General features: G+C 43.7%; 1 protein-coding gene across 1 annotated transcript in view; it reads right to left on the reverse strand.

Moving 5' to 3' along the window:
• The window catches only part of efna4 (ephrin A4), a gene marked incomplete at both ends in the record, with an annotated part of 34,517 nt that extends 26,166 nt beyond the window's left edge, over positions 1-8,351 (reverse strand). Inside the window, one exon of the mRNA XM_080857761.1 lies at positions 8,230-8,351. Within this exon, the coding sequence (XP_080713887.1) occupies positions 8,230-8,351 (122 nt within the window). The remainder of the gene's footprint in view (positions 1-8,229) is intronic.
• Positions 8,352-12,500: the final 4,149 nt, after the last annotated feature.

Genomic DNA, 12,500 nt, shown 5'->3' on the forward strand with positions numbered 1-12,500 from the left:
CTATTATGGCTGCCTCTTTAGTGATACCGATTCTCCAAATTCTGATATGTTTTTAAGATTTATCATCCATGTTTCCTTCAGCCATCAAAAGACTGTGCCCAACAAATTGTACATACATATTTTTTAAAGAAATCCTTGTAAAATTGATCAATATTCAGAAACATATTTTAAGAGTGCATTGATGGGCCAGTCTTTGGAATGATTGCATGTGTGCACATGCTTTAAAAAAGGGTTAATCTCTTACTATGCAAGTGTGATGGACCGTGTTCTGTCCAACGAGAAAGAGAATGAGGTAATTATGAGGAGTTGCATATAAAAGCAAACACCATCTTCATAAGTACTTGGGTGTTACCACCTGTTTTTCTGTTTCATGCATGAGGTTAAGGCAGCATTGCAAAAGCAAAAACAGTTGTTATACTGTATTTCGGAAATCTAGGCTGGAAGTCAGGGATACAGAGAGAACAAGGGGACACCCTTGTTGTGCATGGCCCGACTCTTCAGATGAAACTGGCAGGGGGTAGATTATCAGATTATGGCATGGATTACTGCCAGACAGCTAATGCGCAACAATGCCCCATCTACATGAGGTTTGATTTGAATAACGTCAGATAACTTTTGTCTGTTCGCTAACCAGCCCCTCGATGCAGAGTTTGGAATCACACATAGGGATTTATGTTTTATTCCATTTATGTGTGCGTTTGTGTACACAGATGTATGCAAAATGACGTCCCATTCTATGCAAATTCACCAGTTACTTTTGCAGTCGGCATTAGTTGCTACACATCCGTTTCATATTTAACCATATTTTCTAGCATGGCTAGAAACCCTTCAGAGCATAAATGCTGTTTCCTTGTGGATGGGGTGGGTGGAACTGAAGTTTCCTCCAACAGAGACAGGAAAGAAGTGAAAGGGCCCTGGCTGTCTGGCAGATAAGTAGTTTTAAATTAACCATCTGAGGCATGCTGCTTCCACTGTGCCTATTACTGTGAACAGCAAGCACATTTTCTGCGAAAATACACTCAATTTGAATAAAGAAATATAACGCAAATTTCAGTTTAATATTTTAAAAGGTCCATGCAGGCCTGCTATAATACAAATCTTGGTAAGGAAATGGGAATTTGATTGATAGGTCTCCGTGTGTGTGTGTGTGTGTGTGTGTTTGTGTGTGTGTGTGTGTGTGGGCATGCGTGCACATGTTTGCGCATGCTGATGTTTGCACACCTGGTGAGTAAACATTTCATAAGCAGTTATTTTCAATCCCATTTCTAAATGTATATTGGAATAATGGGGTTTCTTCACTCTTGCCAGTTTTACAATATCTTTTATTTGAGTGGCACACTATTTGGTGACACACATACTTCACGTTGTGCTATACTGTATACCAATATACATTCAGTGGGAGTCTCTGTGTGTGTGTGTTTATTTAACAGGCCTAAATATACATTTGCAGTAACTGTCAGTGTGACATGAATAGATCCGCTATGTATGGAGACAGGGTGTGTTTTGTTACGTAAAAAAAACGGGAACCTCATTCTTGTGCAAAACGCATATAGCATACTTACAACACACACAATAGCATACTTACAACAAAATCACACAACAAACTGCACAAACACAAACCCATCAAAGGGACACCCACACTTGGCAGAGGGGGCTTTGAGGTATGCAACCCAACATTCCACACATAGTTCTTCAGTTCCTGTGAAGTCACCCTATAACCAGGTACCACACACTACTTGCACATGGAGTGTGACTCACAAAGGGGTATGTGCCCTCACGCTCGCTCGCGCTCACACACACCACACACACACACACACACACACACACACACACACACACACACACACACACACACTCACACTCACACACCAATGCCAGTCACACTCTAATACTGGGTGCCCTGCGCCAGGAGATCCCGGTCTGCTACGACTAGCATGACCAGGGAATTTATTGCTAAAACTGGTGCCCTGACAGTGACAGTAATACCTGCCGACATCTTTTCTTTCTCTCCCCGGCTCCTTCCTTCTCTCACCTCCTTCCTTCCTCCCTAGAGGGCTCCCCAAGCTCTTGTGGGAGCTAAAAATCTGTTGACTCCTTCCCTGCCATCCTTCCTCTAATACCTTTTCCTTCCCTCCCTACCTCCCCGATCTGTCCATCCTCGGGCTGTGTAATGCGTTTTCCATCAGCGAGGAGAGAAGGGCTTCTCAGTAGCCTACTTAATAGCGTTATCCCAACCCTAGGGAGCCTGTGTGGTCGAGGAATGATGAGACATTATAGGCAACGGTGAGCCCGATGTTGTGGAGGCACATCGTGGCAAGAACGGGCGAGAGCATCAAATATTCAGGCAAGGGAACGTTAAATTACATGGGGTCAAAGGTTAAACACACCATGCGTGCTTTCCTCCCTCCGTTCCCTCAACCCTTTTTTTTCTCTTCTTTATCTCCATCGAGTCAGGTCTTTTCTGCTCAGTTTCTACAAAATTACAGGTCACCTGTCTCACACACACACACACACACACAAAACAGACCACCTTAAGAAGCTGACCCATTTTTCGATAATATTGTTAAGTCATAGTTGGGGCAGTAAAAACGACGCATCCACCCTCGGCGTACTGCACTGAGAGAGCACATTTAGCATGATAAGACAATGGGAGGCTAATGAGTAACCGGCTAAGCGCTAGCAGCATGGACGCTCAATAGGGAAGGAGTGTATGATTAACAGCTAATCACCAATCAGCTGTTAGCACAGTGCCAGCCCTGCACAGCTCAGTGAGTTACTCTCATGGGCTGCACCCTGTTCTAGAGTGTGTTACTTAATATGTTCACTCACATCGCTGTTGACACACACACACACACACACACACACACACACACACACACAAACACACACACACACACACTCATTTGAAGACCCAAACACACTCACAGAAGTGCAAACAAATACTAGAGCGCTTTTATCTTATCAGACTGGAGACCAGCAAAACAAAAAAATAGACAAACACCAAAAGTCTAAAGCAAATAGTGTGAGGGTGTGTAGTAAAGGCCTGTCTTAACAGCAACCACAGGATCGTGAAGCCTGGTGAGGAAGGCCAAGGTGAATGCAGGTGAGCGCATGCCTGAAGGAGAGAGAGAGAGAGAGAGAAAGCGAGAGCGCTCCATCTCCACATTCTCTGTGACGCTTTCTCCAGTTCAATAATCCACCCAAACAAGTGTAGAATATCCAGGTAGACCAAGATGCAGTTTGGTAGAACTATGACTCAAACAGATGGAAAGCATCGGTCAACAGTTCTATCAGTTACAGACAATGATTATATGAAATATTTCGGTGCGGGTGTCTAACATCGTTAGATATAAAGTGATGTAAAATGTCATATATGCATGCTTTCATCTCCACAACAGGCAAAAGCAAACAGCTATGCCTCGTCCCGAGCCGGAATCAACAAAGGGGTAATAACATTCCTTCGCCGCAGGAGGAGAAATATCCCTCAACATCCACCCTGTAATTGTGTTTCTCTCTCGAAAGGCATAACGCAGATTTGGAATCTAAGCCCCGACCAGAGAAAGATGAATCCTCCACTCCATTTCAACAGCAAGGGGAAACGCGCTCTTGCGCTTCAAATCATACTCAGAAACACTGCTCGCTGTGATATCGCAGAGAGCCGACATCCAAAAGCAATTTAATTAAGGATAGGTTCCACAACAAAACCAAAAGCACCGCACATGCAGACTTTTAAGTGCTTCCGACGTATACAATTTCACTCAAATATTCATGCTGAATAAAGTATGTGTATTGTAGTATAGTATGTCGTCCAATATAAAAAGACAATGTTTATGTTTGCATCACATTTGGGAAAGGTAGACACACACTAAAGAGTACAGTTTTTTTTTGGCTGATGTGGCTGGAAAACCTACACATCTTTGGGGCCTCACTTCTTGTGTTGTGAAAGTAGATGACTAAGTGCGGTGGCTTAATACACATCTTCGATGAAATGTAGAGGAAAAAAGCTAATCTTCACAGCATTACTGTGCTTTAACTGTGTCCTCAAAAATCATAACAAAGGCTGGAGATTGAAGAGTGTTTACCATCACCCTGTAGGTGAAATACTTATATTAACCACACACTGTGGAAAGAACTACATCAGCCTGCTGATTCTGGAGCACTGAGGCATGGGGGAGGGACTCCACAGACCGCAATTTTATGGATGGCGACGACCTGGGCACCTTTCAAGAAGTGGCATTTTGATCAAATAAAAAAAAAAATCAAATATTCACTGAATGAAGGAAAAACACAATCACGCCAGAGCTTGTGTTGTGTCTGTGGGAGTGTGTGTCTGTAGACGTATGTGTGTCTCTATGTGTGTGTGTGTGTCTGATTGAAGCTCTCTGTGTTCTAGGTGGTGCCTCCACAGGCCCTCTGCTCCGTCCCGCGGCCCTGAACTAATGTGCTGCTGGCTTCTGTCACAGGCATTAAAAAAGCATGAGCCATGCTGCATGCAGAAGAGCCTGTCCCTCATGTTCTTGCGCACAAACACACACACACACAGAAATGTGCAGCCTCCATCTCTGATGATGCAAGAATAGGTCATCCCACATGGAGTGTGTGCACGCGCAGACACACGCGCTCGTTCGCTCGCACACACACGCACACAAAATTCCAAAGAAGCAGACTTGGGGTAAGTTAAAGACATGAGAAATCGATACTGTCCAGAGTGCGTGTGTGCAGCCCCGTCTTGTCAGGTGCTGATAACAGCATCCATGCTGATAACATCGGCATAGGGAATCAGTCTCAACAAAAATACCCCCAAAAAAATCCCTTTATTACTTGCATGCAGGCTGGGATTAAAAACATAATACACACAGACAAACACACACACACACACACACACACACACACACACACACTATATATATATAGAGAGAGAGATACATCTTTGAGTTCTACTGTTCTACAGTGACCAGTGAGGTCATTCTTTCTCTGTTTTCCGCCTGTGTGTCTCTGTGTGTGTGTGTGTGTGTGTGTGTGTGTGCGCCTCTCCCTTGGGTTGTGTTGAGTGCTGCTTGTGTGTTGAGGTGGCACAAGAGCCAAAGAGGGTTTGGCTCTACACAACACAACTAAACATTCCTTTAAGAAAATACACACAAGGGCCTGCGCTGGGGCCCGACAGAGAATAGTAGCACTGAGGAGAGCTACTCCGCTTCTCCCCAACCCCCATTCAACCCCACTTCCTGAGAATGCACTTAACACACACACTGACTGTGCTAGCAATACATACTGATAGTGTGCGTGTCAAATTTGTTTGGTTTAAAAACCCTTAAAGAATGTACACGCATATCAAATGTAAACTCAGCTCTATAGGCTACAGGTCATTATACAGTGGGTTGTTGGGTAGAATGCCTCCCTGTGAAATGTGCGGGCGTGTCGACAGGCGGCTGGCCCCACAAGCCTGGCCTGGTTTCAACGCTGTCGTGTTACGGATGTGTTCTTCTGTGGAAATTCATATCTGATTCCATAATGGAACACCTAGAAAGGACAAACGATTGTGTGCAGCCGTAATAATATTTGAGTTGCCTTGCAGTACATACACCACTCTGTGGGAACGCAAAACAGTATTGTAAGAAACAATAACGTATATCATAAAATAAATCCCACCATGTTGCACGCAAGTCTGATTTACGCAGAGTTTCCAATCGGGAAATTGGTGTTCTTCCAGAGAAAACGATTGCGTACATGTCTTCAAAGAACGGATGTGTGGTCAAAAGTTTGCCAAAGAAAAGATAAGTCAGAGCAGCCTTCGTTTTACGAAACCTCACATACCATGGAACAAAACAAGGCCAACGTGGGAGGGGATGTGGAGAGCTGGTTTTCTTTGTGCCTCCTCAGCAATACATAAAAAGTAATTATCTCGGGGTAGGTTGCTTGATTACTGATTGCAGTTCACGGGTTCTCCTGGTTAATCATTACCGAAGAGAGGCAGGGATTAGGGCGCTCTCTGAAAGTCCGCCGGAAAAGTGTGCCTGTCTTGTTTTGTATGTACGTGCAATCACGCTTTGATTGAACGGAATTGCATGGAATTGCTGTTGGTGTTCAGGCTTTTAATTTGACTGTGCATGTGCCTGTCCAACACGAGTTGGGAATGAGAACGTGTTGGCCTGTCTGCATCTTTACCTTATTACCTTACAGATGCAGTTACGGAGGACCGTGGAAACAGAACATGGAATGTGTTATTGCCGTATGGATTACCGGTACCACGACAGTGTTTGTGATTAAATTAATACATTCACAGGCTATGCGTGTGGAAGGCATCACTAAGTTGATTGCGGATAAATGTGGCTTACAGTGCTTAAATGAGATTTAATAAGACTATTTTCTCTAATAATCATCACCCCCTCGAATAATAATTGATCTGTTAAAGCTGTTTATTTCACAGGGAGATTTGGTGGTTCTGCAGAGCTGATCTCCTAAGGTGCCATCACGCAGAGACAAACAGAGAAAGGGGTGTGCAAGTACAGGGAAGGGAGGAGTGCGGTGAGGGATTGGCCTTCTGGTATTTCTCAAGTATTAGCAATGTGTCCAAACTTGTTGTGTGACTCCCTCTTTCTCCTTCAGTCGCTTGCTCACTCTTCCTCTCTAGCTCTTCCCAGATCAGGTGATGGGAACACACTGTTCTCGTTGTGGTTTTCTGGGGTAGTATAATGACTATCTTAATTAATCTTATCATAAACCACTGCACTTTGCTGGTACCTTAGGGGTATTAGATCAGAATCCACCATAGCTTACTGAGCTGCAGCTACATACCTGAATGCAGAGAGACGGGGTGGGTTAGTGGGGGCAGACTGATAAGCTGCCAAGACTGATAAGAGGAAGACATTGGTACCCGACTTTATCAGCTGACTGCCACAGTGTCACATACTTACACAGATAAAGCCTGGCTACAAACACTCCTGGGTGACTTACAGTCCAGCTGCCAGATGTTGAGATCACACACACACACAGAACAAATAGGAAGTACACACAGCAAGCAACAGGGTAGGAGGGAGGGAGGGGGTATGATCTGCCCATAACTGTATGCTCTACTTTTCTCCAGGCATTTGTCAGCTGCTCTGTCTTCCTTCTAATCCAATTTTAAATGTGCTTCTTCTGCATGACTGTTCAGGGCAGGCCGATGCAACATTTCATACAAGTTTCCAGTAGCCAGGTCCCAGAGGAACACAGAGTATCCAAAACTCAGCCCATATTAATCAACATCCAATTTACAATACTTGCAGAGCAAAGAGTTTGCGACCTGAAAGTAAAAAACGCACCTTCCCCATTTAGATATAGATAGCATACAGTATTTCTGCAGGGGACTAGAAGGAGAAATATCTGTAAATGCTGGAAAGTGACAGAACAACATCTATTTAACCTAAATAAGTTCACGTAATGTTCACGTAAGGCATTGTCAGTACTTTTGGTGAATGTGTGTTGTGGCACGTCCTTCCTCCCATGCCTCAGAACAGAAAACCAATCAGTTCTCTGGGCACACCTGGGTTTGCAGGTGCGCTTGCATTCCAGCTGACTAATGACCACCAATTAAACAATCAGCGTACACTACGACCTAGCAGCGTCGTTGTACCGCAACACTCACCGGCCTAATTTGCACAAGACCCAGTACCCCATCTGAACCGATTAAGCTCTACATGTATTCATAAATGTCTTTCGACAGGCCTCATTTGCGGTCAGTCTGTTGCTACTGTTCCAAGAGGTTTCTGGCCTTCGAACTCAAATCTGTTCGTGTCAGCCTGTGCCTCGGCCCCTAATCATGAGCAGCAGGTGTGTGTTTTTTCGCTTTTTGGCAGTTAAAAAAAAGAACACTCCGAGCATGATACGACATGACTGTCTTTAACAGCCTTTGCGCTCACTCACAGCGCTGAATTGGCATTTGAACCTGAACCTGCGTAATACCAACCGCTATCATCGATTGCGTATTTCTGTACAGTAATGGAGAGTGCATACCCCCCGATAGCCTTTCACTACTAACAACCTCAGAGGAGGGAGAAGCAGACAATTGTTGTTCGGGTTATGGATGGTAATGTTACTTTGAAAATGTTAACAGAAGCGTCAGGGAGCTTTTTAGCCAAGCTTGACTTTTCTGGATGTCCCCCTTTCTCTCGCCATTCATGTTTATGAAATGAGCAGCAAAAAAATAAAGGTCAGAAAGGAAAAAAGGTTTTTGACTGAAATATAACTTACTTTGTGTTTGTGGAGTTCCAGTAGACCACGTGCCTCTTTCCCAAGGCCGTGCAAACCAGCTCAATCACTAGAACAGTCACTCTCCATACCGTGAAAGCTCCAGGATAAGTATGCCAGCCCATGACGGCAGCCGGCCGGTGCGCTCTCTCGCTGGGCCCGTGTCAGCGGTGTGTCGGGGAGGGCACGGTTGAGTTGATAAGGACACAAGTCAAGCAGAAGTTTGTGGGCACTTGTCAGAAGCGCCGCGTAAAAGCCAAAGTTTGTCTCAAACTTTGAGATGAATAAAATGAGTACATCCCAGCCTATGTAGAATCCATATGTGCTTGGCTGCCAAAGTGTCCGTTGCGCATTGAGGGGTATCGTTTAAAATTTAAATCACTGCAGGGATCAGACGGACGCCCGTTGCCCAAGCTGAAGCGGAAAGTTTCTTCCAAGAGTAGTTTTCTTCCTTCTTGCAGGTGCGTTGGACGACTTCCAAGAATAAGAAGGTACGTTTCCGTGTTACAAAGTATTCCCATACAGATTTTAGGGATTCGTTCTCTGAGCGCACTAGAAACTAAGTCAGTAAAAAAAAAAAAAAAAGTCAAGAGAACTTCTCCTGAACTCTGTTGCAAACTATCAGTAAGAAGTAGTCATCAGGTTTGCAAAATCGTAATGAATCACGGTAGGGGTTATGATAGGTGTCGTTAACCTCGATCGCCTGTGGGTATGAGTGATTTGGTTCGGTTTAGAACCAGCAGGCGAAAGGCGGGACCATAGAAACTTTTGACCAATCAACAACGGCTATAGGCGGGGTCAGCATTCCATCTTTTCTGAGGTGTGTACAATCACAGTTTTGACACATTAAAGGTAGCTAAGAGCTTCCTTATGGGTATCATAGAAAATATGCATATATTAAAAAAACATGTGCAGACGTAAACAGATCTAAACTTTATTTTTTTGTGGAAAATGTAAATCATTTAAGCCTTACAGCATCCAACCATTTATCAAAAGCATACATGCATTCAAGCACGTGAAAACTTGAAACTTGAATCATTTTCTTTTACCAGACCTGACTAACCACAAAGACTGAATCCATGCAACGACAGTTGACACATACCAAATTAAGTCATAAGCGGTGTCCACAGTCCAAAGCTTGTTTTGTTTTGTTTTGTTTTGTTACTGCTTGTACAACCTGTCAGCTTAGCTAAGTAGCAATATGCTTCTCAAGGGTGATTTGTTACTTCTGGGAACACTCGGTAGTCTGTGCACCACAAAGCCTGATGTTGCAATGTCTGAGCTTATTACACAAAACGATGGCCATCAGGTCAGCTGGAGCTTCACTGTAGACTCCTCTGCTCCCCACACACATGAGCCAAGCTGCTGCCTCTGCACATTGGGCCTTAACAAGCTGGGGGAAAGAACAGGCTTGCTAGTAGTTAGTGCTTTGATGAATGTGCGGCTTTGCTTGTCTGTCAACTTCGTTGTTCATTTTGTGGATTTTGTCTGCACAGACATTATTCATTAACCTATAGGACATTCTAAAACACGCGTAGAAGTAAACTTTGGTTGTGTGTGGAAAATGTAAACCATTTTGGCATTCATTCATCCAAGTGTTCACCAAAGCGTTCATGCATCCAAGCATGTATCCCCCATCCACCCACACAGAGGAGATTCAAGAGGCATTAAAAGGGTATTAAACTACCCCACATTAAAGCATACACCTTAGCTTGGGCTTCACTGAAAATAATGCCTTTCAGCGTGTTCCTGCAAGCATACACACACACACACACACGTACCCTCTCACACTTTCTCTCTCTCTCTCTCTCTCTCTCTCACACACACACACACACACACACACACACACACACACACACACACACACACACACACACACACACACACCTCTGCTCTGACACTCTGGAGAAGAATTAAAGGTTTTTTTTTTTGTCGTTTTTCATTTCCCTCTGTATATTTTTCTCCACTTTTCCTTTCCTCTCAGTTCCCATATAATGGAGCCTTCTGAGGCGCAGGGGAAAGCTCAATTCATCACTGCTTTTTTGTGTTTGTTGGTTTGCACATTGTGCATGTTGATTTGTGTTTTATTCACACTGGTCACCCTTTCTCTCTCTCTCTCTCTATCTCTCTCTCTCTCCCCCTCTCTCTCTATGTCTGTGTGTTTGTAAACACCTGAATGACTTGTAAATATTCATGTCTGCTCTGTCAGTCTGTTTTGATTTGGTGCAGTAAAATGCTGTATGCTCATTGACCCACTAAAAAGGCATATTTACTTTTGCATAACCAAAGCCTGGAGAACTGTGTATGGAACATGCCAAATATCGTAGTTGGCAGAATAATAACCTCCTGCTATCACAAAGGAATCGTGAAATGAATCATGAACAACATAACAGTTTTTTTTACAACAGCCATGTACAACCAAGCAGTGTTTCTTCGTGTGTGTTGGTTGGTTTCAGTACATAGACAAATAGACAAAGCATACATTTAAGGATCTGATATGAAGACAACACTTGGGGCCTGTTTTACTAATATGCGAGCGCTGCTTAATCTGCGTTCGCAAATTAACGCACAGTGTTTTTGCGCATTTTCCGTGGTATTTATCAAGCCAGATCTGCGCTGGGCAAACTGTGCTTACTCCACCCTTTAAAGACCCTGATTTAATAACATTGATTTGCGAACGCATCTTAATCTGCGCCTTTGCCAGGCGCACATTAACGCACGGTGTTTCCCCTCATTTTCCGTGATATTTATCAAGCCAGATACGCGCTGGGCAATCATTATTTAGCGCACCGTTAAAAGACTGGAGAACTTGCCAGCAAGTTACTGCCACCATGGAGATTCGAGGAAGAAAAAACTAAGGTTCAGCGAATAGATAACGAGATAGATATATTGGTTCACGTTCGCTCAATCACTGAACCTGATTCAATGGGTTATATTGTTGTTTTGCCCGCCATCACCTACAGCGAGATGTTTAAAAGAACACGATTATAAATAATATGCTATTGGTGGCATTAATGCATAAACTGTCTATTATAACAATATAGATGTGTACATGGCGAGATTAATACGTTCTACAAGGGACATGGGTTCACTACAATATATCCCCACTGAAACAAATACATTTACCAAGTAGCCAAAATCACCGTTGCTCAATCATGGATAGATGGCACTATTCCGGAAGATAAAACTGTCATGGACAGACCACTACCACGTAAGTAGTGGTCATGTTGGCATCACATATGACCTGGACATTCATTGAATATGTGTGCTTTCTGTTTTGGTAAACGTGTTTGTGGTTTGAAGGTGGGACTGTTTGCATGTGGGTGCGATCAATTTCTCCAATTACGTTCGGAAGTTTAACTTCATATATATGAATATGAATTATACGAGTTGAAAAAAATATTTCTGTACGCTGTCTCTGTCTCTGTCGCTGCCTTGCTGCTGCCATATCAACGTTTTCAGACTCAGTGGAAATGCACTTCCTGGTTAAGACGTGCTTTTATGAGGCGGAGAATTAGCCTGCAAATCAGAGATGTGCGCTCACCAGGCAGTTTAGTAAATACGACGCAATACATCATTAGCCGCACTCCTCCCATTAAATAGCGCGTTACCACCCACGTTTCGGAACCATCCCACCTGTTTGCAGGTACACACCCTCAAAGCGTTAATATGCGACTCTACTCAAGTGTGCCCCCTTAGTAAACACCATTTTATGTTGACGACCGCTATTTTACGCCAGAAATGGGCGCAATCCTGTAAGTAAATCAGGCCCTTGGTCTTACCTTACGCAGTGATGAAGTATGGATGATACGATGATATTTTAACATTTAACTTACAATTGTCGCAAGTTTTATTTTCTGTTTTTATCCAAGAACTTCCAAACATTTGCTTAATCTTTTTCTGCTGTTGCCATCCTTCCTCTAATTTACCAAGGGCACTAGCTGGAAACTGAGTGTGCACGATATCCAGCATCACATGACTAACAAGTACCTGTGGTTAATGTAGATACTCGAGAATTGATGTAACTGCTTGAGTACACACATGCTTGAGTACTTTGTCCAACCTCCAGTGTGTGTGCATGCATGCACAGTTTGTATACAGCACATACCACACTTGTCCCATGAAGACAGTAATCCTGTAAAAGGCTTCGAGGCCTTTTGGAAAATTACAGTGCAGACTGGTGACTTTAGTGTATGGTGCCACCTCCATAGACTCAGCCTTGGCACCTGTTTTTGCCAGTGATGCCCGCCCTTCCTCAGTGGCACACATGGCAT

This window comes from Sprattus sprattus, assembly GCF_963457725.1.
Source record: "Sprattus sprattus genome assembly, chromosome: 19".
In the NCBI taxonomy this organism is placed as follows: Eukaryota; Metazoa; Chordata; class Actinopteri; order Clupeiformes; family Clupeidae; genus Sprattus; species Sprattus sprattus.